This window comes from Leptonotus elevatus, chromosome 14, assembly GCF_054856555.1.
Source record: "Leptonotus elevatus isolate MCC_2025b chromosome 14, RoL_Lele_1.0, whole genome shotgun sequence".
Taxonomy (NCBI): Eukaryota; Metazoa; Chordata; class Actinopteri; order Syngnathiformes; family Syngnathidae; genus Leptonotus; species Leptonotus elevatus.
This window is the reverse complement of record NC_141252.1, coordinates 6,704,324-6,729,946: the sequence shown is the minus strand read 5'-3', so window position 1 is coordinate 6,729,946 and position 25,623 is coordinate 6,704,324. Positions and strand designations below refer to the sequence as shown.

Sequence of the window (25,623 nt, the reverse complement as noted above, 5' to 3'; positions counted from 1 at the left end):
ACATTCATCCTTGTTTTAAATTCAAATTTTAAACCCTAACCATAGCTATAAAACCCTCATTTGAAACCCTAACTATCATTTTTATACCTTATTCTAAAAACATAACCCCAATGTAAACCCATATTTGAAACCCTAATAATATTTTAAAGCACTGATTTTAAACGTTTACCCTAGTTTAAAACCCTACTTTTAAACTATAACTGCTATTATTTAATTTAATGTTGTTGTTGTTGCAATTTCCATCTTATCCCTTTAGGGGTCGCCAGTGTGTCACACGCATGATTTGTTTGGCACAGTTTTAAGACCTTCCTGTTCCATATTATCATGGCTAGTATAATAGTTTAACGGCTACATTTTTCTTAACCTTTTTTTGAAAAGGTTTTCTACTGACTTCTCAATGATTACTGGTCTGAGATTTGCTTTAATCATTATTTTTTTTTTAATAGCTAGCTTTTGTGCTTTCGTTTTTTCCTGCTAAATTTGTCACAGATTTTCTTCTCACCACCCCTTATCGTCTTCCTACTATTAAGGTGCATATTTATTATGATACTCTCACCTAGGGCTTTGATGTACAGAATTAGATTAACGCTCAGTCTCGTATTGGATGTGAAGCCTCGCAGGCCACCGTCTCACACTTGCCTGGCGCGTTCACACGTCTTCCGGCTGCGGGTGGCGGAGTGGTTACCGTCACTTGCCTTCGTTGCAGGTTGGCAGGTGTCCGTATATCTGTCTGAGTGCACAAAAAAAAAAACGTTCACACCTCTTCATCTTTCTCCTACTCCTGCTTCTTCTTCTTCTTCTTCTTCTTCTGCTCCCAGATGAGAGGGCCAGGTAGCTCAAACGCGGTTTTCACAGTTGCTTTGGTGTATTTCTCAAATCACAACAAAAATTATCATCAGCGATTTGACGGTCTTATTTTCTTAGACAATGAAATCAAACACAGATATTTACTTTTGTAGCCCTACTTTGAAACCCTAAACCTAGTTTGAAACCCTACTTCCACACCCTAAACTAAGGATTTTGAGCAAGAAACCATGATGTTTTTCTGTCTGTATGACTTGTTTTGAAAAATGACACTTGATGTTTTGCAAATGACAAGTGTCAATATATCATTTCCTATGAATGTTTTTCTTTTAGGCTTCTCTGTCTCAAAAACAAGTCGTGATGAGATGCAAGTCCGAGGAGAATCACGAAGCAGACGTGTGCGAGAGATGGGAGCGAGACGTGCCAAAAGGAAAGAAGGGGTCACGTTCACCTTGGACGAACACTCACATACTCACGAACAGAATTTATAGCCATCTCACGCCCCCTGATTCATTTGTTTTGTGGCGCTGCCAGCTGGCTGCAAACATTTGGACGCACGTGACTGCGGGCATGCACGGACGGACCTCAGGCTAGCCCGCATTACGCCAATTACATAATGCCTTGTTTCCTTTGGAAAAAAAAAAAAGGTGCATTGAATGTGAGCTTATTCAATAAGTAAGAAAAATGTGGGGTGAAAAAACGTTATTGAATCCTACAGAGGTGGGGCTTTGTTGACATATGCAAATGACTAACTTTGCAGAGTGTCACTCTGTCCTTATTTACTTATGTTGAAGGGCAAATGAGAATTGGCAACTAGAAAAAAAGATTTTTTTAGACGTGTGAATACAATGTGTATGATATGAAGGTCAGATTTCATCTAATTTCTTTGATATGAATCATAACTCATCTCTATCCCTGATCATAGCCGACGGTTGAGATTCAAATGTAAAGAGAAGACGTCTGCGTTGACATTTTTTTTAACCATATTTATTATCTGCAAAACCAAAAAAAAAAAAGGCACTGAAAACAATTAACGTGGAATTTTCATAAAACGTTCACAACATCATCACAGATGGCCATGAAGAGGTTATAACCATTTGTTTGCAAAATTACCTTTTAGAATGCCAATAATCAGCTTTATGATGCATTTGGATGCGTTCTGCAGTACCAGCAGTACCTTTTTGTTGCATTCAGTTTCGGAACTGAATTATCATTTCATATTGTTTTTAGGTGGAGACTAACTCTTAACTCATTCACTGCCATTGACGGCTATAAACGTCCAAAATTCATTTGAACTATTTCTATTAGTTTAACATTTTTTTCCCCACTTTTGTTAACAAGAGTTTTGAAAACCTAGGAAAAAAATGTATTGTACATTTAGAACAGATATAACATTTGTGATTAATCGTGAGTTAGCTATGAAACAAAAGAAAGAATTATTAAAAATTTGGGGCATCAGGCGATTACAATTTGTAATCATAATTGATCGCATGACTTCAGTAGTTAACTCACGATTAATCACAAATGTTATATCTGTTGTAAATGTACAATAAAAAATTCTAGGTTTTCATACACTAAAAAAATGTTAAACTAATAGAAATATATATATATTTTTTTATTGACGTCTATAGCCGTCATTGGCAGTGAACGAGTTAAGATCATTTAATGGACTAACTGATTATTATACTCACCCCAGATCCGGCATGACATATCAGCGAATAAAAGTGTTCAGAATGAGACAAACAATTAACAACAATACAAGTGCCTCACTGATGTCGAAAAGAAACGATTTCAAATATGCAAAAACATGCTCGCTGGGTACAAAAAAAATGCAGTGTTAGAAAAAGTTAAGTGCCTATCAATCCTGATTTCTTTCCCCTCAATTCCGAGGGAAGTGCATTGCATTTCAAAAAAACACTCAAGTCCATTCACAAACAATAAGGCGGATTAGCATGATGCGGTTTCCAGTCACTTAGTGCGTGTTCATTGATCCGAGCCCTGTCCCACCTTCCGCCACGTCTTCAGCAGCAGTCCAAAAATAGACACATGACGACAAAGCGGCAATCGATAACTCAGCCCGCAGATGGACGATCGTGTGGATTTATGTCCAAGTTTGTTTTTCTTTTTGAGCAGAAGCAAGCTAGCCTAAGAAAAGAAGCGTGATGAGGTACTGAGACGACTTCAAGTCTCCTTGGTTTTGCTTTGTTTTGTTTTGTTTGTTTGTTTGTTTGTTTTTTTGGCAACAGGTTTCGCTTCCCGTCATTTTATGGCACGATGACAGCGATTTCCGGGAGCGGCTCCAAACTAACCGAGGGAACGGAAAAAAGGCACATTTCTTCAACGTATGCCCGTGGACCTTTGCAAAAACCAAGGCTTGCCAGTGGGGATGAAAACCTCACTGGAGTCCAGATGTTGCACTTTGAGAGGACTCCATTTGAAAATCTCTTCCTTGATCTGGGAAGTTTCTCGAGCAAACATGGAATCATTTTGGTTTATAACAAATGTGGTACGCAAGCGTTCACCTCGGAGGCCAGGAATGATCGCAATGGCGTGCGATTCTTTTCGATGGAACCTTGAGCGGCAAATATGGATTCCTTCCACAATTCTATATTCCGTTGTGTGACCAGACAGGGAAGCATTTTGGCGTTGGGCAGTTTTGGTATGCACTTGTTCGAACAACTTGGAGGACTGCTTGAGAATTGATTTCTATGATTATAGGCCAATGGTGCCGTTCACGATTCACGATCATTATTTTTGATGAATTTCTCCAGCAAGCGGCGAAACGGTTCACAGTTCTGGTATGCAAAACGTTCATCTTGGATCTTTTACCTTGGAGTCCAGAAATCGCAAATATTTTTCAAACGTATCTCAACGGGATTCCGCCAGTCTATGTCCCTCCGTCTGACGAGTTCCTCGAAAGAACTGCTCATCATTCCGTTTTGGACAGTACCCGTATGCAGTGCGGTACCCGGTCCTTGGAGTCCAGAAATTTTCCCAACGGGGTACTATGATTTGGACTCAAAATGACTGGAAAGTTCTGGTCCAGGTATAAATGCTTCTTGGAGTCCAGAAATGATCCCAATGGAGTACAAGTCTTTGAGACTTCAAGGGGCATGAGTAGACCACGACTGACTGTTTATATTACCCTTAATCAGATGAGTTTCTCCAGAGAACTCCTAATGGTCCTGGTGGTTCGACAGTTCCGGTATGCAGCCGTTCAACTTGGAGCGATCCATGGAGTACTGCGACAGGTTTGTCAAGCTGGTGTTCCTCTCCTTCGTCTCTCGGTTTTCCTCATCCATCTCGCCGTCTTCCTCCCCGCCCTCGCCCCGCTCGACGTCAACCACGCCGTTCCCGTTGCCGATCCCGACACTGGCCCGTCGAGAGTCCCCGGGGATGTTCCTCCGGATCTCGCGGTTCTTGCTACGCCTGGCCAACTTGGTGAGCGTGCCGAAGCGCAGGTTGAAGAGGTTCTCCTCCGACGAAGACGCCGTCTGCGGCATCTGCTCGACGCCGCGGTGGCCGTAGGGCTCGCAGGCGCCCTTCAGCCGCAGGTTGTTGAGCTTGGTGTCGATGCTCTCCTGGGACGAGGTCTTAAAGCGGCCGGCGTCCAGGCTGGCGAAGACCGCCCTCTTCTCGGGCGACAGCATGTCCAAAGAGTGGGCCCGCTGCTCCAGTCCCAGCTGACGGCGCTCCATGCTGCGGATGGTGGCGGCGCGCTGGAGCTTGTCATGGATCTCGACGCTCAGCCGCCGCCGCGTCTCCCGGAACTCGGCTCGGACGTTCGCCTTCCATTCGACCGCGTGGGCTTTGAACTCTCCGACCTGGGAACGATTTTGAAGCATGTTCGGACTGATGTTTAATCGTAGGACACCGTTTACATTTCATTGACAGATCGAGACAATTTAGGCTCTTCAATTAATTCATTCGTTCCCAGCCATTTTCACTGAAGTAAACCCCTTCGCTCCCGGCTGTTTTACTGGATTATGACTGATTTTGCAAGGCCCAGAAAGAAAGATTCTTTCATCAGGAAAAAATAGTTGCAAAGTTTCATCAATACTCACATTCCTGGTGTGTCACTGACAAAAATAGCTTGTTGCAACATGACCCTGGATGATCTCTTGTACTCTGCTGCCACCTGCTGGCCTTTATTTATTTATTTATTTATTTTATTTTTTTAATAAGTACCATTTAAGAAAAAGCTGCATCAAAGCCTTCTGTATGCTTTTGAGTAATAATAAATAAATAAAAACATTAAAAAAAAATGTAAATCATTTTGGGGGAGTGAAGGAAAAAGTATTTTAAAAAAACGCGTTTACATGTTTTTGGGTTTAAATGAGATAGTAGTTTGAAAAAGGCCCTTTTTCCTTTTTGCGTGACTGGACAAGTGACAGTGAGACATGCTTGGTTGATTTTGGTCTGGAACATCTTTTTCGATTGTCTACCGATTTTCCTGTTCAGGCTAAGCTGAAGTTTACCCGAACTGACTATAGGCGAGAAGCATGTTTTCTTGGGGTTTGTTTTCTATCCGTCTCGTTGGGGTTTTGTGTCCACATGTTGTCGTCACGCATGCCTTGTCCAGGTGTTCCTCGTCTCGTCAGTTTGTTGGTCTATAGTTCCCTGCTTCCTTTCAGTCTTGATTAAATTGTTGCTTCTGTTTGTAGTCCCTGTCAGGTATCACATCTTGATGAGTTTAGTTTTTGTTTTTCTTGTATCTGCTTTTCTGGACTATTCATTCCAAAGTGCCTTGTTTTCATGAGGCTCCTTAAATTAACTCATTCAAACCCAAACACGTGTAAACACGGTTTTTAAATACTTTGTCCTTCACTCCCAAAAACGTATTTACATGTTTTTTATGGTTTTGATGCAGCTTCTGACATGAAGAGGTGGCTTAAAGCAATGGTAGTTATTACAAAAAACGGCGAGATCAGCCAGCAACAAGCTCTTTTTGACAGTGTTTTCACCAGGAATGTGAATATTGATGAAACTTAGCTATATTCTAACACCAATTGCTGTAAAACGGAAACAGATACAAATGTACTTTTTTTTCCTGATGAAAGAAGAGACTCTAAACTTTATTTTGGTAGGTTCCATGTTTTTATAGCAATAGAACACAATATTCTGCGGGCCTTGCGAAATCAGTCAAAATCCAGAAAAACAACTGGGAGTGAAGGGGGTTGCTTTAGTGAAAATTAGTTAAGGGAGGAGGACACAACCCCGCCAGAGCTCAACACCGACCTCTTCTTTGGTCTTCTTGGACAGCACCCGAAGCCAGTCTCCGATCATGCTGAGGACGGCGGCAAAGTAGGCCAAACCCACCAGGATCCAGAACCACACCAGAGGCTTGTACCACTCCATGTAGTCAATTCTGCGGTTTCCGCCTGGAAGAAAAAATGAAACGATCAATCGGTCAGGTTGGACTTATTGATTGCGAGCACATGTCAGGTTGGATACAAACCCGCCACGTAGTCGCCGATGCCCACTGTGGTGAGAGTAATGACGACAAAGTAGATGGCCTCCAGCGTTGTCCAGCCCTCGATGTGTTTGAAGATGACGGCAGGAACGGTGACAAAGACGATGCAGCCAGCAAAGATGAAGAGGATGGTGGACGTCACCCGGATCTTCGTCTGACTGATCTGTTTGTGTTTTTGCTGTGGAGAGGAACAATGGGAAAGGGCCCTGTCAGAGTCATGGCGGCATCACTCGGACAGACTCGAGGTTTGTCAGTACTTGCAACTCACCCGGAAAATCTTCTCCACTCTCAAAATACTTTTCACAAAAATAGTGCCCAGCTGATCTCCAATGCCGGCCAATAGGAAACCGAAAAGAGGGATGCCGAATATGGCATAAAGGATGCAGAAGATCTTGCCGCGCTCCGTGCTGGGAGCGATGTTTCCGTAACCTGTCAGAAATTACAATCTGTCATTTTGGTACATACAAAGAAATGACGCTTTGACATCATCGAACTTGCCTTTGCTGACAAGCTCATAAAACGCTAATAAGGGCATCTAGATGTGCTCCAAAGGGGGGCGGGCATTAAGACGAAGATGATATCATCAATAGAAGCCCTTATGTAATGTTCCTGGAGGAAAGGGTCAGGGCTAAATAAGATTACAGAAAGTCAATAATTAAGTTGTCCTTAAGGGGAAATATGTTCGTTATTGTCAAAGAAGCAATCTCAGTATGATCGATAACGATGAGCTCGGTTATATCAATAATCCAGATTTCCTACTACGCATATTTTCATTAAATGGTAGAGTTTGGTTCACTTGTTTGGAAGGGTAAATCGTGATCTGGATGAAGTTTCCGCTGTCTAGTTGAGATGAGAGTGTAACAATTACATTTAACAAAGACCCACAAAAACCTCGGTCAGTAAGTCATTGAAGGGTGTGAGCACTTTACAATTGGATCATGTATACATAAGTCACACTAACACTCGAAAATACAATTTCTAGACTAAAGCAATGTAGTCCCCCCCCCAAAAAAAATGCTTTCTATATAAGTTTTTTTTTTTTTTTAATAAAATAATATTAACTCATTCACTGCCATTGACGGCTATAGATTTCAAAAATTCATTTTAACCATTTCTATTAGTTTAACATTTTTCCCCACTTTTCTTTAACAAGAGTATGAAAGCCTAGAAAAAAAAATGATTGTACAATTAAAAATGTGTGATTAATTGTGAGTTAACTACTGAAGTCATGCAATTAATTACAATTAAAAAATGTAATTGCCTGATGCGATTAGAAAAAAAAGAAAAGATTATTTAAAAATTAGGGGCGTCAGGCGACTAAAATTTTTCATTGTAATTAATCTCATGACTTCACTAGTTAACTCACAATTAATCACAAATCTCACAAAAAAAATCTAGGTTTTCATTCTCTTGTTAACTAAAGTGGGGGAAAGAAATGGTTTTTTTACATCTATAGCCGTCAATGGCAGTGAATGAGTTAATTAACATCCATTTTTGGGGGGATTTTTTTGGGCTGCCAAAACATTGTTTTTGGCGCCACAATATAGCACTTAAGTATTACCTTTTCAAGTTTGGCAAAAAAAAATTGCTTTCCAGCAAGACTTTTTGTGAAAATATTTTGATGCAAACCACACATTTTTGGGGGCGCAAAAGATTGTTAAATATTGCAAAATATTGAATTTCTGTGCTAAAATATAATATCCAAAAGGGGATTTCATTAAGGTACCGATGGTCGTGATGACGGTTCCGGCAAAGAAGAAAGCGCTGGCCAGGTCCCAGTAACTGGAGTTGTAGGACGTGTCACCTATAGGACTCACCCCGGCACTCACAGCGTCGATGGAATGCTGCAAACACACAAAAAGTTTCGTTTTTATAGCACATGTCATGTCGTGTGCATGCTAACTACTTTCTTACGCATCCGTATCATTGCTCGGTATGGTACATCGCAAAAACACATTGCAGCTTTACATTCACTCTGATATTATTCACGCTCGTGCTTCATTACGGTGCCATAAAATCTCCATCTGCTCACTTTCTCACTCACAATGTTTAGTGTGAATTCTTTGTTTCCCTGTCTCCATGGTGACGTGCACTTTGCCTCTACATTCTGTGCGGGAGCCAACACTCCTGGTGGCATAATAATAATAATACAGGTTTCATTCAAAAAGCCGTGCAGTGTTAGTATAATGCTAATTGGAACAAATGACTGTGTTTTTGTCAAAACAAACTCACAAAATAGTGGCAAAATCCTGTGTTTTGTTGCGATCCATTGTATTTTAGCAAAAAAAATTAAATAATAAAAATAAATTAATTAATAAAAATAAATACATTCATAAAAATAAATTAATTAATAAAAAATAAATAAATTAATAAAAATAAATTAATTAATAAAAATAAATTAATTAATAAAAATTGCATTTTGATAGTAAAACATTGCACATTTGTGATATTTTTTAAAAATCTTTTGTGACAAAATAGTGTTTTTATCCAGTACAAAAAATTAAAAAAAATTCAGCAACATTTTGTGTTTTTGTGGCAAAATATACCATTTTAATCTATTTTGGGGGAACGTGTGTGCTTGGTGGCTCAAAGTTGCATTTTTTGGGGAAGAACAATTTTATTTTATTTTTTGCAAAATGTTGTGATTTTGTGGCAAATTACTCACTTGTGGCAATGTGTAAAAAAAATATGGATTTTTTTTTTTTTTTGCATTTAAATGCCTTTGTGTGCTAAAATATAGTGGATATGAACAGTCTACCCAGCTCTGTTCAAAGGTCAGCTTCTTGTGTTACAAAAAAAGAGAGATTACGAGAAAAGTAAACCAAATCAAAATCAAAGCTTTTTCCATTGTTAATCTAACCTAGAGCATTAACAAAAAAAATTATTTTCAAGAGCAGAAGTAAAAACAAACAACTGTGATAATGTCATTGCAAAAGTGTACACACCCTTTTGTAATCTAGCTGTGTTCAGAATTAACCAATCGCAAAAACTCATTATCAATGAGAATCAGCACCATTGAAAGTGCCTCTGATTTTCCCCAAGTCACAAAAATCCGACAACAGGGGTGTGTAGACTTTTATATCCACATTTTAATGACATTGCATTGAATTTTTGTGGCAAAACATTGCGCCTTAATGGAAAAAGACTGCATTTTTGCGCTGGCCAATTGTTGTGATAACGCTCTTGAATGTACCGCTCCCTTATTCAGGGCCGCCCACACACATTATGTGCAAGCGTTTTGAGAACGACTGCATTATGAAATGTGCATGTACTCTCGTGACATACATTTCAAAGTAGACTGACGGACCTCTTCAGGCACACATTATTCATAGTGTTGCACATGTTCATTTCAAATCCACCACCCTTTTTTAATTAACTAATTTTCATATCTATAATTAGCTAGAACAAATATCAAAATAATCTCCAAATAACCTATTTCGAGTGTGGTGGGAAGGCTATAAATAGCCGTGCAATGTGTCTGAATATTTTATGAGCTGTTCTATTTATAGCCATCGTCTGTTTGCCAGCCAACATTGTGCTGCATTGAGGATGTGGAAAATCCTCTTTAGTGCACGTGCACTTTGCAGGCACGAGGAATCCTGAAGGACTCCTTTGTTTTTGTTTAGATTTTTTTTTCTGGTTAGGGATAAGGCATTTCTTTTTGAGGGTCAAAATATTGCATTTCGCAGTAAAACATTGCCTGTTTGTGCAACTTGCATGGCAATTTCTGTGTCAAAACGTTGTGCTTGTGGCAAATCATTGCACTTTTGTTGGATAAAGACTGCATTTAAATAAAATGTGAGTTTTGTATGTTGTTCTTCGGGGCGGCGGGGTTCGGTAGGGGCAATCCTATGTTGGAGGAAAAATATTAAAATATTGAATTTTTCTAGATAATCAGTGCATGTTGCAATGTGTCAAAACAGTAATTTTTTTCTGTCATAGTGGTTTATTTATTTATTTTCTTATTTTTTATTTTTTTTTATTTGTGTAATTTTTTTAATTTTGTAATTTTGTATTTTTTTAATTTTTTAATTTGTAATTTTTTAATTTGTAATTTTTTAATTTGTAATTTTTTAATTTGTAATTTTTTAATTTGTAATTTTTTAATTTGTAATTTTTTAATTTGTAATTTTTTAATTTGTAATTTTTTAATTTGTAATTCTTTAATTTGTATTTTTTTTATTTGTAATTTTTTCATTTTGTATTTATTTTGTATTATTTGTATTTTTTATATATCTTTTATATATCTTTTATGTATCTTTTATTTTATATATATATATATATATATATATTATTTTTTTGTGTGGCAATAAACTGTGTCTACAAGTGTAGCCGGACATTTCAATGGTAAAACCTACTTTTGCAGCATAATATTGTATTTCCGTGTCAAAACAATATGTCATTTTTATGTAAAAATATAGCATTTTCGAAGCAAACCACTGTTTTTTTTTTGTAGTGAAACATTGCCTTATCATACGCAGTTACAGTAGGGATAAAGTGTCTTTCTGGCCCACATCAGCAAAAGAGACGTCGGCGCCCTACCCTTCAACGCTCGCTCTAAAAATTCCGTGACACGGCGCCAACCACTGCAGCACTTTCACTAATGTCTTTATTGTCATGCTGGCCGGCTTGAGCTGCGCCGATTGCTGCCAAACAAGATTGTCTCAAGATTGATGGTGTGAGATTGTCAGGAGCAAAAAAAAAAAAGAAGCTTACAATACAATATGGTGAGAAGGGGCTTAAAAGATTACCGAGGTGAAGAGAAAGTAATTTTAAAAACATTTGTTCAACTTTGACAAGCAGCGGTTTCTGCAAGCTGTAGATTGCGCTCTGAAAATAATGAGGCAATACATGGCAATAAGTATAGCGTTAAGGGTGAAGTCAGAAGCAAAAGACGTGACCTGCATACAACCTGTTGACTCTATTTTGGTGGGTCTAAAAAAAAAAAACTCCCTAAAAGTCTCACAATTTGGAGATACAGTTTTTTTAAAACAGTGATTATATAACACTTATTAGCATTTACAATATACTTTTGTCTTTTTAAGCCAAAACAAAACAAGTTCCTAATCAGACAATATATGAAAGCAAAAAAAAAAAGAATAAATAAATTGGAGATACATGCCCATTTTGCAAGATGTTGACATCATATTTCTTAGCATTTTTTTTATTTTATCAAAAGATAAGATGGTGGGGTTTGGTAGGGGTAAAAAAAGAAAAGAAAAGAAAGAATATTTGAAAGCACAATGAATATTAATATATAAATACAGTTGTGTCTTTTGAAGCCAAAATGCTGTATTTTTATCACAAAATTTGAATATATGTTTTTTAATCAATGTTGTTTTTTTACTTTTTATCCCAAATATAACAAATCCCCCCCAAAAATGAAATGATTTAAAACATTTCAATTTGGCAAGTAAAAATATCAAATCATTGTTTATTTATTACTACTGCTTGCTACTGTTTATATTAAAAAATAAAATGTAGCGCTACACCACTGCAAACTCAAAACAGTCACATAACATCTCTTAGTTATTACGACAATCAAACGAGAGCATTATGATGATGGATGTGTGCCTTGACAAAGATTTTTTTGCGTGCGGTGACGTAACGGTGCTGCAGGTGTGCTGAATCGTGACTCATCACTAAATATGGCCTGTAAATAATAGTGCGGCGTCACATTGTGCCACAGAGTGCGTCAGCCCCCGGGGCTTTGGCAGAGGTAATTATAAGGATGGGCAACGTGGGGGGACGTTCACAGTGGGTAGGTGGACGATGAAAGAGCAAACATGGCGACGCGGGGCATTGAGTATCTGTCAATGGTTATTTTTTTGCAGCCATTTTTCTTCCTGTGGCTTCTGTCTTCCAAACTCCCCCGCAAAAAAAAAAAAAAGAGTGACATGAAACAAATGCATTGATAATGTGTAGAAATTGAAGTAGCAGCTGCGTGGCCGTGTATTTGGATTCCGATATAATCTTAAGGTGCAGAGACAGATTTCTGATATTTCCCCAATGCAGCGCTTCATTTTGTATTTCTTTTGCCTGCGACTAGCATTCAAACCAGGCAGATTTTTATAGTAGTCAAACATCATCTCATCACATTTTCAAATCAAAAATAATCCTCAAAAATCAAATAATAGCGATACAAAATCCAATGCTTTTCAATGGACGGAACGAGTCATTTCACAGAGTGGGCTGCCATTTTGATTTAAGCTCGGAATTGTCAACGGGGGTATAGTTGACAATTCTTCAAAAAAAAAAGAAAGATTTAAGCTGTTGATGTTGTTGAAGCTGTTTACTCTAAAACTAAATACACATGATGTATTTAACCAAACGACATAACTCTGTCCTACAAAACACCTCACTCTTACTGCTAACGCATAATGTGAAACGCCTTAGATGGGCTAGCAAAGCTAGCACCTGATGTGGGCGGAGCATAGCGCCAGCGTTTGAGGAGAATCATTCGGAGGATTCGCCACGAAAAAATAACAAGGTGGCAGCTAGGGCCTGTCCATTGCTTTAATTATAGTTATAGCCAAAGTATAATCATTCCTTCAGCACTTGAAAGCCGATATTTAGCAAATAGCATGTTAGCTTTTCACTTCCTGCTCGTGTTGTATGTGGAATCGGCTCATTTGTCCAGCTGCTGCTTCTGGCACTTCAGGAGGTCTCCCACTCCTGCCTTGTGCGATGAATAATTGATTCCCTCTGGACCCCCCCCTTTGCCTAACACACCATGTTAAAGGTTTTCATTTCCTTCCCCCGCTCATTGATTTCTACAACAAACTCTCTCTAGCCTCTCTTTGGGAGACCCTGAGGTTAGTCAGGAAGAGGAACGGACGCTTGTGTCGGTGTGTGGGCGCGAAGTGTAAAAATAAATATATATATATGGAAAGACGGACCAAAATTCGCCAGTGCTGAAGATGTTAACATCAAACGGGATTGTTCTGGCGGAAAGTGGGCCACTCTAAATTGTATGTGCTCGGTTCCCTGGTCGTCGGGGTTATTCCGAGTTTAGCAGGATGTCAAGAGGGCGTAATTATTTTATTATTAGTCGAACAAGTGAGAGCATATTACAGTTGAATGTAACCAGAATTTTCCGGAGGAATATGCCTCAAAGCAGCATGGCGGACTAGCGGTTAGCATGTTTGCCTCACAGTTTTGAGGTCTTGTGTTCAAATCTAAGCTCCAGCTCCAACTATAGTGTGTTTACATAATTCTTCAGGTATTCTCTTCTCCTTCCATTTTCCATTATCGGTCATGTTAGATTAATTGAAGATTCCAAATTGACCACAGACAAGCGCGACAGAAAATAAATGGATTTATTATGGATTTCCTCAAGAAGCCTAACAAACATTTGTACTTTGGTTTTTTTTTCCATCTTTGTCAATTAATTTCTGAAATGATTTTTTTGGGATTGATTTTCAGTTTCACAAAATGGCAAAAAAACAAATCAGATACTGCTAATTTGCATATGACTAGCCTTGAAATCACCTGTGATGCATGTATTTTCTTTCACATCCAACCGCGTCAAACTGTCAAAGGGTGAACAGTTTCACTTTATTTATTTTTTAATTTGATTTTTTAATACTTACCCTTGTGTGACAATTAAAAATGAGAAAATATTACATAAAACCTAACAGTGAACGCTACTTTACCACGGTCTTCTGTTGTTAAAAATCAAGTTTTGCTCTCAGCCAACTTATATCTCGATTAACACTGCTTTTGTTCCCTAATTAGCATAATAATGTATTGGGGATACACCCAGTTGCATTGTGATGGGGAAATTTGGTATTTTCTGCATGATCGGCATAAACACGAAAGAGTGTGTGAGAGCGACAGAGACGATACATATGGCATAAAAAAGACTGCACTGAATCTCCCTGTCACATTTTTTTTTTTTAAATCAATCTTTTCCGTTTTTCAGGTGCCTTTATGAGACGTTGGCAACACAAGATTACCCGTCATTTTTATAGCCGCGCTGACTTTGACTCAATCTTGTATGAAACTGCGAGTAAAAGAAGGTCACAAGGTCCATAAAACAAAATGTCTGCTTCTCAAGTATAATGTATTTCATACATTTCATACGGTGTGTGTGTGTGGGGGGGGGGGGGGGTAGATAGATAGATGGATAGATGGATAGATGGATAGATAGATAGATAGCCAAATATACAGGTATAGCTAGCTACATACATAATGTAGCTAGCTAGATAGCTATAGATAGATAGATTAGCTAGCCAAAGATAGATATATTAGCTAGCTAGATAGATAGACAGACAGACAGACAGGCAGACAGACAGAACGTTAAATGCCAGTTATACACAACACGCAATACTTCATTAAGGGCAGACTGTTATCTAACCGTCTCTCCCTACAGACAACTTTGATGTTGTGTTATGTAACACTGTTTACCATAAATTGTCAAGTGAAGTGTCACTGAGCATTATGGGTTGTCTCGCAATGCCTGAAGGTAAGATTGAGGTTCCTGCTGGAGGACTTCTCTGCTTGTTGCGTATTACGTTTTTTTTACGTATCAACTGTAAACACCAATACAGGTAGTCCATCCTGTTTTAAGATGTGTTTCCAAGGAAAACCTGGAAAGCAAATGAATGGCCATTTTTCATTGTGAGTAGAATGTGAAACCTCTCAAACAAAGTTTAGTCGAAATTGGTGCGTAATCATGCTAACAAATCGCTGCACGCATGCTCATTGCATGCAATCATTCTCTAAACCCCAAATGGAACCATTAACATAAACTCGCAATAGAAGGCTTCGTTTTTTCTTCAGGACACTCAGCACATAAAGGATCCGACCGTCGTAATTCTCCAGGGGACATGAGCAGCCAATGAAACCACATCTAATCACCCAATTACCCCGCCAATGGCCATCTATAAAATCACTGTCATCAACTCACCTTGATGAGAGCCTCCAGCTCGTCGCGTGTAACACAAGGATGCCTCGCCAGGAAGGAAGCCTTCTCCAGGGTGATGCTGGTCTTCTGGTGGCTCTCAAACGGCTGCTCCAACGCCCTGAACGCCAGACCCCCACACACCAGGTACAGGACCACCACGATGAACACGGCCAGCACCGTCTTCCACTTCATGACCGAGTGCAGAGCTACCAGCGAGCCGTCGCAGCTGGTGTCCATGCTGGCCACCACGCTGGCGGAGCGTGACGAGATGGACAGGCGAGGCAGGGAGCAGTGGCCGTTGGCTTTGGGCTCACAGCCCATCGGGTTCTGCATGGTGGCCACGCTGGCCTGGACCAGGCTGGACTTCACCACGCCGGGCTGGGACTTCTTGGGAGGAACTAAGTTGGTCTGGACCGCCACTGGAAAACATGGTAGCAAAAGGTCAAGATAGGTTGTGATCACAATTGTAGCACACATAGTTTCCTTAGTCTTTCAAAACTCTAATATGAGGAATGTTTATGGTCGATATCAGAGTTTCCTCTTTTGTCATCGGGCCTGCAGCTGGCAATACCAAAGGCAACCTTTAAATCGTTGTGCCACCTGACGAATGAGTTTTAGGCGCCGCACATTAAAGCCATTAGTCGGGCGTTGCCGATCGCTAATGCAGAAGAAAACCGCATCGCCGTGTATAGGATTCACACGAGAGATGAAGAAATCATGCTGACTTTGGGTGCGTTATGTGAATGATTATGTGCGAGACTATTACATCAATCTATAGCATAACTTGAAAAGGTTTGGAGAAATGTGAGGCATATTTTTCTTTTTTAAGAACATTAAGAGCTATCAAAATGTCCCACACCCAAACTTACTCCTACGTTTGGACCTGAGTCAACCTTTAAGTCAATCTTAAACATTTCTTGACAATAATATGTTATATGTGACCTCACTAGTCGAAACATGACATTCTGATTAACTCATTCACTGCCATTGACGCCTATAAACGTCAAAAATTCATTTGAACTATTTCTATTAGTTTAACATTTTTTCCCCACTTTTGTTAACAAGAGTATGAAAACCTGGACATTTTAAAAAAGTATTTTTTGAAAAAAGAAAAGAAAAGATGAATAAAAATTAGGGGCGTCAGGCGATTACATTTTTTTAATTGTAATGAATCGCATGACTTCAATAGTTAACTCACAATTAATGACAAATTTGATCTGTTCTTAATGTACAATACATTTTTTTCTAGGTTTTCATACTCCTGTTAACAAAAGTTGAAACAAATGTTAAATAGAAATAGTTTAAATGAATTTTTGACGTCTGTAGCCGTCAATGGCAGTGAATGAGTTAATATTACATTCATGCAATACGAGTTATGAACCAAAATCCAGCTGTTTTAATCCATTTTAGGGGGCGGCCATTTTGCCACTTGCTGTCGACTGAAGATGACATCACAGTTGCTCAAGGCTCAGACAACGACCAATCACAGTTCACCTGGATTCTGAAGCTGAGCTGTGATTGGTTGTTACCTGAGAGCTGAGAAACTGTGATGTAATTTTCATTTGACTTGAAGCAAAATGGCTGCCCCCTTAAGATGGATACAACAGCTGGAGTTTGCTGCTTAACTCATATTCCACTGACAGAATATTTAACCAAAATACGGTATTTAGACAGATGGGGCTGCATATATCATAATAATATTATCCAGATTTTTTTCTGGTGGGGGGGGGGTGACTTCCCCTTTAATGCTCCAACTTCACTTTAATAAAACAAATACGGCATGACAAAGGTGCCACCTGGCATCCACTGTAGCAACAATGATGCAAAGCTCAAAAGTGGGAGTGAGGTTTGCCCCACCCACACGCATACAGTGGCAGGATGACTCAAGGACATCCAGGAAGCGTCCCATGCACACCCACTGCACTTATGAATCTTGTTAGTTCATCCTTGTTGGATGACTGAATCAATTACGACTAAGTGATTTTTCTGTTCTCCCCAATAACACTCCATGACGATAGCAGCAGGGCTATTTTTAAAAACACAAAATAAATGACGACTTTAAGAATGAACCAGCAGAAAGATACCGAGCCGGAATTAGTATTCTGGGATGCATACGATGAGGTCATTATGACGGGAAAATTGTCTTACAAAGACATGAATTGTATTGTTTTGCTGAAATGGATTTAAAATATGTTTAACTTAAATTAACATGACGTTAACTGCTAGCTGACAACGATATTGCCGCTATATGCATTCTATAGTCAAAGTTTTGCCTTATATTTACACTTGTATAGATTCGTCCAAGAGCCACTACTGCAGTGATGTTGTTTTAATGCCTTATTATTGCAGCGGTTAACTTATTGTTACCTGAGTCTTTGAGTTAAAAAGCTATAAGGCTGCCTGTACAGTCAAGAAAGGTGTTAATAGGAGACAGTTTGTCTCGGGAACAAACCAAACTCAGTTTTAGTATTTCCAAAGGGAAAATTCCTGATTGGATTGCCTCGTACTGTGTTATAATATAAATTGTATTAACGTTTCTTGTGACGTATGCAACCATCAAAAATCCAAGGCACTAACTCCTCCTATTGATTGCGGCTAATTGAATAAGGCTTGAGTGGAAAGCCATATTTTCATCTCAGACTCTCGCTTCGTGGGGAGCTCTGCCCCATAGCATGAAAATCCTGAGAGTTATATGTAGTTAAATGTTGTATATATATTTTTCACACAAATATTGCCACATAATTTTCTTGTATGCATACTTGGATTTGAATGTATTCTAATCTTGACACTGTCAAAGATTCAACAGTACTAAGTAAGCAAGTAAAGTAGAGGAGTTTTCGGTCGAATTCAAGGTTGTTGTTGTTGTTGTTGTTTTTGCACGTCATTCCGGGAGAAACACTGCAGGTCGAGGGACACACTAGCAAGAAGGGGGGGGAAAGAGATAAATAAATGATCAAGGGACGGACGAGCTGAACCTTGCAGTGCAAAATCTAACAAAATCGGACAATTATAGCTACTATTTCCGGTTACAAAATAAGATAAATTTACGTATAATCGTTTTTACGTCACATGTTGATAAAGATAAGATTTAAAAATTCAAAAATCACACTTTACAATGTATACAAGAGGGGTTTATATGTCTAATGAATGGGAGTTTACCGTTTTCAAATTCTAAATGCTTTTGTTTTGACATGACTGTCGGTTGTTTGTGCTAACTTGCTTTGTGGTTACACACCCGCAGCTCCGACATTAAAAACGTGTATATTGATCTAAATAAGTAATGTATAGATATGTACTGACCTTGTTCAGGGTCCCAGTTAACTTGTTTCCTCGGGGTTTCTATTGGGAATTTCATCTTTTTCCAAAATAATTCCAATAAATAGATAAATTAGGTTAAAAAAAATAACCGTTTCAAAAAAGCAAAATGCATATATTATACATAATTATAAATAATATTTCTCCCCATCTTCAGACGTCAGCACGTTTGTTTTTTTGTAAGGACGTGTCTGCTAATGACAAGCGAGCAAATAACCGCATTGTCTGCTGTTCGAGTGTCCCCTCCTTTTTCTGCATCTCGCCTGGACCAAGTGAGCGAGAACCGCGTGAGATACTTTTGTTTTCGAGGGGTAAAACACAAGTCACCCCATGCAAACGCAAACGCATACATAAACGTACACTAGGGACTGGCACACCCAGTGGGTGCCCACCCAACTTTATGCACGCGCCTCAAGGAGAACAACGAGGGAGTAAAAAAAAAAAAAAAAGAAGAAGAGGGATGCTCTGCTTCCTTTATCGTGCTCCCCGTGGTCCTTTAATAGAGACTGAAGCTGAAACAAATCTACTCCTGAAATGTACACTAGTATCAAATATCTATTTCCAATACTCACTTTTGTGTGGGTTTTTTTTTCCTGGCTGGCGCAAAAAAAGGTGGATTATTTGTTATTCCCTCATCGTTGCAGGCAGCCGGTGAGCGTGTGTGAGCACATGGTGCAAAGCGACGAGTCACGCCCAACCATTGGTGGACCTCCGCGGTGACATCATTCATATGTATGAGGAGTATCTGCATTATTGATGAGCCTTCAGATACAGGGATGGGGGACCTTTAGGACAAATAATAATAATAATAATAATAGTAAATGTTCTGATCTATAGACATCCAGTTAAGATGGAAGATTAGTTTTTAATCAATGTCAGCAATTTATTTTATTATATGGCGTCATATGTACAAGGGAGACAACACAAATAGCATACACTGCCTGTTATACTTTATGATTATAATTGTTATGCTTACATCTGATATTGGCAGTAATTGTACACATGGGATTTTAACTAATCTCAACATTATTAACAAAGTAAATTTAAAACAACAATTGCTACACAAGTTCTGTATATATGCAGTAGAAATCAGCCATACAATAACAAAGGCAGGTAAAATGCAATAATTAATAACACAAAACAAATAAATAATTATTACTACTCTTTGCTGTCTTTTCTAGGGAGGTGTTCACAAATTCATCCTGCTAATTTTCTGCCTTCATGTGGTAGTAACATTTATTATTATTATTATTATTATTATTATGTGGGAGTTGTTTTAGAGTTCTTTTTTTTTTTAAATGTAAAGTATAGATGTGAAGCTATCTGACCCTACGTCAGTTGTCGATGCTATACAACATCGCGTTTAAAAGGAAAAGTTTTACGTCATCCGTCACCCGCCCTGAACTTCCGTTTTTTTTGTTGTTCATATGCGCATGCGTTCGACGTCATCACTCCTAGCAACTGGCATGGCGACGGCGAAGCTTTGCAATCCTCCGCTACTGCTATAAGAAGCTAGCTTCACGTTGTTCATTATTAGTCACCTCGTCGCAATAAAATGTCAACAATAAACCGCCTTGTGCTTTCCGGATGTAGCGCGTTACGGCTTCGGAATAGTCCTGGAGAAAATGAGATACGTTAAGAAAAGCGTTGACATGGAGTCGAGAAGAAGTACGTAGCAGTGCTAAGCATTAGCATTAGCTTTGTGTGTCTGACAAATGTACTTAATGGATAATGTAGCATAGCAATGTTTATCATTCTGGATGAACAAACGAAAATATAGGCACGTAACCAACAAAATACCACAAATGATCATTAATGCATGCCATGCATTTGATGGCGACCAAAAACTTTATGAAGACAAGTATTGTTTAAAATAGATGGATAGTCTTTATGTTGACAGCACCCATAAGTAGTATATATGTTTATCTATGTTCTTATTTTAGGGAGCGTATTATCTGGTCCTGGGTCCAGCTTTAACATCAGTGGGCACGCATTGAAAAGTAGCCGTAAGTATTGATTTTTACTCATTTTAAGACAGTATGGGTTGAATTTGAGAAATGCTTCTTGTTGTCTTATTTTTTTTTCAGCATTCTGTCCCCACTCCTCCAGCAGGGTGGCTCAGGCTATGATTAAAGATCACATGATGTCTCACTACAAACGGATCTATTCAGCTAAAGGTGAGCTTTTAGGAATAATCACAGCACATAGGATACTAGATCTCTTTCTCCGTGAAATTTACATTTTCTCACGTTTTCTTGCAGCTGTTATCGACACCTCAGTACCCAAAAGCCTTACGCAGAGTGTTAAATGTAAGTAACATGTCACAGATTAATTCTTAACACCCAAGTTCAGTGTAAAATAACACTCACAGCACATGTTTGACAATTAAAAGGAGCTATATGTGTCATGCTGTGTGCGGACAACCTGCTTGCTGAGTAGATTTTCTCAAATGGTGCCATGTGTAAACAGACAGCGACCGGATGAGACAGGAGCGTATGAGGAACGGAGGTCGTCCCCAGTCAGCACAGTCTCTGTCGCACAGGAACAGCAGAGCCTCATGTTACTCGGCGCAAGTAAACAAAATGAATACTAGTTAGCCAAATCCAAACATTCAATTCCTCGCAATTTTTCGCTGTTTGCAGCTTGGCTCCACAAAATTACCGTGTCATTTTTCTTCTTCGTCAGAGTCGTTGTTCCGTGCAGTCAGAATGCAGGCCTTACCTCTGCTCAAGAAACTCCGTGCACTCCAGCCCCGAATTTAACAGCTCCCTTCACGCAAAGGAGGTCCGTTCTCCGTCAGCAAAAGCTACCTCTAAGAATCATCATAATAATCATCGACCTCACTCAGCCGCGGAACTCAAGTTCCGAAGCCAGGAGCCAACGTCGCACAGGCAGCCATTGGCGAGTTACCTGTGCGCCTCGGGCGAATCCGGCTTCCTCAAGGCGTTCCGGGATCCCGTGCAAAAGACGTACAGCGGCGACTTGCTGGAGAAACATTCGCAGCGTTTCACACAAGACAAACCTTTCACGCCTAAGATGCTGAAGTCGGAAAAGAGCTCATACCTGTCTAGTTATCGCTACTATCGAGCGCCGCGGGGCACCAATCCGCCTCAGGAGTGTGACGACTTGAGTGCGGAGAAACGGTAGTCGTCGCCGTTTCTCACCTCGAATATGTCTTCAAATTGATTCATGTTTTGTCTCCTTCATGTAGAGGAAAATCTGCGCAGCACACACTGGAGTTGGATGAGCCAGCAGAGGTAATTTTGCTATCAAAATCTTTTACTATTACTATAAATTTAACATCACATAAACATATTAGGTGAACTTAAAAAGTCTACACACCCTTGTTTAAATGCCGTTTTTTTTTTTTTTTTAATGTCACCAAAGTTAATAATTGAAAAACTTCCCCCTATGAATATGACCTATATAGCATGTTCAATTTTAATGTAGTTGCACAAGTTTGCACACCCTCTAATAACTGGTGGTTTTGCTGTGTTCATCATTAATCACTCTCATTTTTAATATCACAAATCTTGGCTTTTAACTCATTCACTGCCATTGACGGCTATAGAAAAAAAAAAATTTTTTTTTTATTAGTTTAATATTTTTACCACTTTTGTTAACAAGAGTTATGAAAACCTAGAATTGTTTTTATTGTATTAGAACAGATATAAAAATTGTGATTAATCGTGAGTTAACTAGTGAAGTCATGCGATTAATTACGATTACAAATTGTAATCGCCTGATGCCCCTAATTTTTTAATTATCTTTTCTAAAAATATATATAAAAAAATAAATAATAATAATAATAATTAAAAATATATATTTTTTAAAGAAAAGATTATAAAAAATTAGGGGCGCCAGGATTTGAATCGCATGACTTCACTAGTTAACTCACGATTAATCACAAATGTTATATCTGTTCTAAATGAACAAAAAAAAATTCTAGGTTTTCACTCTTGTTAACAAAAGTGGGGAAAAATGTTAAACTAATAGAAATTGTTCAAATGAATTGATGACGTCTATAACCGTCAATGGCAGTGAATGAGTTAAACAGGTGTGTAATTTCTCACTGTAAACTCAATGTAATATTGTAAATATAACAACACTGAATGCCTCTTTGTCCCAGGAACTCAATAAAGAGCAGCAGTCGGCAGAGGACGAGCACACCGGCACATATTTAATAACGCCAAAACAACAACCAAACAAAAGTCGAGACTATGATCCCTTCGACTATTCCACCAGGTAAAAGTGTACAAAATGACATATTACTCTGTGTGCTTTATTAAAGGGATACTTTCTTCTAGGTTCTCCTTGGAGGGCGGAAACATGTCTCTAAGTGCCGAGTAAGTTAATCTTCATAAGCCCCAAATGCATTAAGATCAAATCAATAGTATATTAGGAATGTTTTTGAAAGAACAATACTCTGTTCTTTGGCAGGGATGAAGAATTAATGTACCTTGAATTTATTAACGATGTAACAGAAGACATCTTGTCCAGGGGATCAGTCTCTGACAGGTGAGGTGTGTTATCAGTCAAATGTAAAATTGCTTCTTGTTTTATGCGCGTTATATTTCAATATGTTGTGGGATCTTAGTTTCAGAGTGGGCTGAACGCAAATAGTTGGAAATAGCTTCCAGATTGAAAATAAAATAAATAAATAAATAATTATTTGGGGGGGGGACTCCAAAAACATAATATGTGGATTACTCCTTCCTGTTTTGATTTTGAAAACTTTGGCCGGGGTCCCATAAAAAAAAAACGAAAAAACTTTGCAAGTCGTGATGGGGAAACCTAAGCTCTGACATCATGCGTTTTCAGACTTTTTCATTATTGGGTTAACATCCACTTTAGGGTGGATCGCGTACGTGATGGTTACAGGCTGCAGCGTATTAAATGTCCGTGTCTCCTTCAAGGGTCCTCAACCGAGTGATACAGCGGCATATTGATATGAATCTGCATCGTCTGGATGAAGTGAGTATACATGTGTCTGGTTGTGATTTATAGCCATATACATAAAGTATAGTCCTGGGGGGGGATTCAAGGCTTCAAGGTGTCACCTTGTGTTGTTTTAGGCTAAAATGCGCCACCTTCTGGACATCCTGCGAAATAACCTGGACGAGCCTTCCACTCCTTCCAACAGCGAGGAGCTTGGGAAAAAAGACCTGCTCGATTCCCTCCTGGTGATGCCCGAATCGGCGCCGGGGCGGGTACAAGCCGAAGAGGACACCAACCTGTTTTGTCTTACGAGAGAAGGCAGCAATTCTCAAGAGGCCTGTCTGGAGCCCGCGTTGAGCCCCACGCCTTTGTGGTCTTCTGAAAGAAGTTCTCAGCTGACAGCTAATGAAAAGACAGAAGAGGAGGAGGACGACGAGAACTGGGGAGAGGGCGCGAGCGAGCATGTTAGCGATAATGAAGAAAAGTCTGAAGAGGACTACCCGCTGGTCGTGACGGAGAAGGAAGATGCAGGCGGCGATGCCAGACATGAGGAGCTCCTTCAGGACCAAGCTGAGGCAGATGCAGACTCTGACGAAAAATCCAAAGCGCTTGAAGACCTGGAAATTAGGTTTTCAGAGTGTCTGCATATCCCTAAAGATGTTAAAGGTGACATTTTGGACTCTTCCAGTGAGCTCCAAACAAATACATTGGCCTCTGTCAGTGATGATGACTTTTAAATGTTGCATATACTGAACTTGAAAGTCGCTGCATTAGAAACGTTTTACGCAAAGCACAACCATGACAACTGTGATTTTATTTTACACAGCAATCCCGCTACCGGACAATTAGGCATGTAGATGTAAAAATCATTAGTCCTTTTGCCACCTGCACAACCAGAAAGGGGCAATGAAGTCCAAACTCCATTTTCTGTAGAGCTTTTCCTGTTTAGCCGTTGAGCTGCAGCCTATCCCAGCTACCTGGACGAAAAGGCAGACTACACCCTGGAGTGGACGTCAGTCAGTCACCGGGCACATATAGACACAGACGATCACCATTTGTACTCACATTCTCACCGTCACCGAACCCATGCTGGATTCAAAGACATGAAATTAGAGCGGGAATTTATTCACCTGTTGTGCCTTTCACACAGATCGAGATATTGCTTTCAACAGAACAGGACAGGAGAAGTGAGTGTCTAGCAGGCAATGTAACACCACTGACCTTTCTTTCCAATAGGGTTTTCCCGCTTTGTTGCTATTTTGATATTCACACCTTTTATTTAATTTTTTTTTACTTTTCTTGTTATTTGCTGAAAACATCATCCAGTTTTTGTGCTCCTTTTAAAATACTCTAAAATGCCACAAGATGGTGCCAAAGCCCTAGCAAATAGGAAATTAGTTTTTTTGGCACCATCTTGTGGAATTTATAAGCAACTGCAAACCTTTTGGGGACGCATGATTTGCTGGGTTTATTTTTGCTATTTGTTGCAAAGCTCTGTTTATTCACGGGGGTTACTTTACTCCCTTTCACACAGCTGATGCCCTGTCTGTTACACAGAACAGCAACTCAACTTTAATGATTTCCACTGTGATACTACCTCCAAAGGCGAAATATTGGCGGAAATAAGGCGAAAAAGTAATGGCTTGCACTGACTGTGTGAAAAGGCTTATGTTATCAGCTACGTGTTGCTCAAGATTTGTACATTTTACACGGATTTTTTTTTTATGTGTCATAATATGCGTTTGAGTGTTTTATTTTTATTTTTTACTTTTAACTGCCTGAAAGTGTTGCGTCACCACAGTGTCGTTTTCATTTGCAATATTTACAGTCCACTGTATTTGCACGGCCTATGATTTGGCGGAAAAATAATGTGACTGTGGGGGTTATGTTGCAAACAAACTTCGGTATTCTTGCACAATGCGATGTTTATCGTGCGTGATAAGGGCGGGCAGCCGAGGTGGAAGGTAAACATGGAGGTCAGCGGCCAGCCGGACCGGTCAGCTGTCCGTCCGTCGCATTTAGAGAATTCTCACCACTCGGCATTCCAGCTGTCTGAGGTCACGGCTCCCCCTAAAATCACCGTGTATCCCTCCGCGACGGTGCCACAGTGCTTGTTTACGAATTTTACTCAGCCATAGTATCATTATGTTTGCAATTATAAATGTTTTAAGTATACTGTATGTTT

At 39.3% G+C, this 25,623-nt stretch overlaps 2 protein-coding genes across 5 annotated transcripts; one reads left to right on the top strand and one right to left on the bottom strand.

Annotated features, from left to right (window-relative positions):
- Window positions 1-1,781: 1,781 nt before the first annotated feature.
- Window positions 1,782-21,038, bottom strand: kcnk10b (potassium channel, subfamily K, member 10b). Of its 3 annotated transcripts, XM_086094109.1 has the most exons (8): window positions 20,925-21,038; window positions 19,073-19,285; window positions 15,189-15,604; window positions 8,004-8,121; window positions 6,546-6,706; window positions 6,263-6,455; window positions 6,043-6,185; window positions 1,782-4,628 (listed from the first exon to the last, which is right to left on the bottom strand). In XM_086094109.1, coding segments are annotated over exons 2-8 (1,680 nt in total). In that variant the 5' UTR covers window positions 19,074-19,285; window positions 20,925-21,038; the 3' UTR covers window positions 1,782-3,980. The 3 variants fall into 3 exon arrangements, with proteins under 3 accessions (XP_085950235.1, XP_085950236.1, XP_085950234.1); XM_086094110.1 differs by lacking the exon at window positions 19,073-19,285 and having other exon boundaries at window positions 20,925-21,000; XM_086094108.1 differs by lacking the exons at window positions 19,073-19,285; window positions 20,925-21,038 and adding an exon at window positions 18,486-18,911.
- spata7 (spermatogenesis associated 7) lies at window positions 19,942-25,618 on the top strand. Of its 2 annotated transcripts, XM_086094105.1 has the most exons (12): window positions 19,942-20,168; window positions 20,444-20,506; window positions 20,588-20,677; window positions 20,762-20,809; window positions 20,970-21,073; window positions 21,186-21,643; window positions 21,712-21,757; window positions 22,630-22,745; window positions 22,808-22,846; window positions 22,941-23,018; window positions 23,417-23,474; window positions 23,576-25,618. In XM_086094105.1, the coding sequence occupies exons 1-12, from the start codon at window positions 20,126-20,128 to the stop codon at window positions 24,173-24,175; spliced, it is 1,743 nt and encodes a 580-aa protein (XP_085950231.1). In that variant the 5' UTR covers window positions 19,942-20,125; the 3' UTR covers window positions 24,176-25,618. The 2 variants fall into 2 exon arrangements, with proteins under 2 accessions (XP_085950231.1, XP_085950232.1); XM_086094106.1 differs by lacking the exons at window positions 19,942-20,168; window positions 20,444-20,506 and having other exon boundaries at window positions 20,606-20,677; window positions 20,940-21,073.
- The last annotated feature ends 5 nt before the right edge of the window (window positions 25,619-25,623 follow it).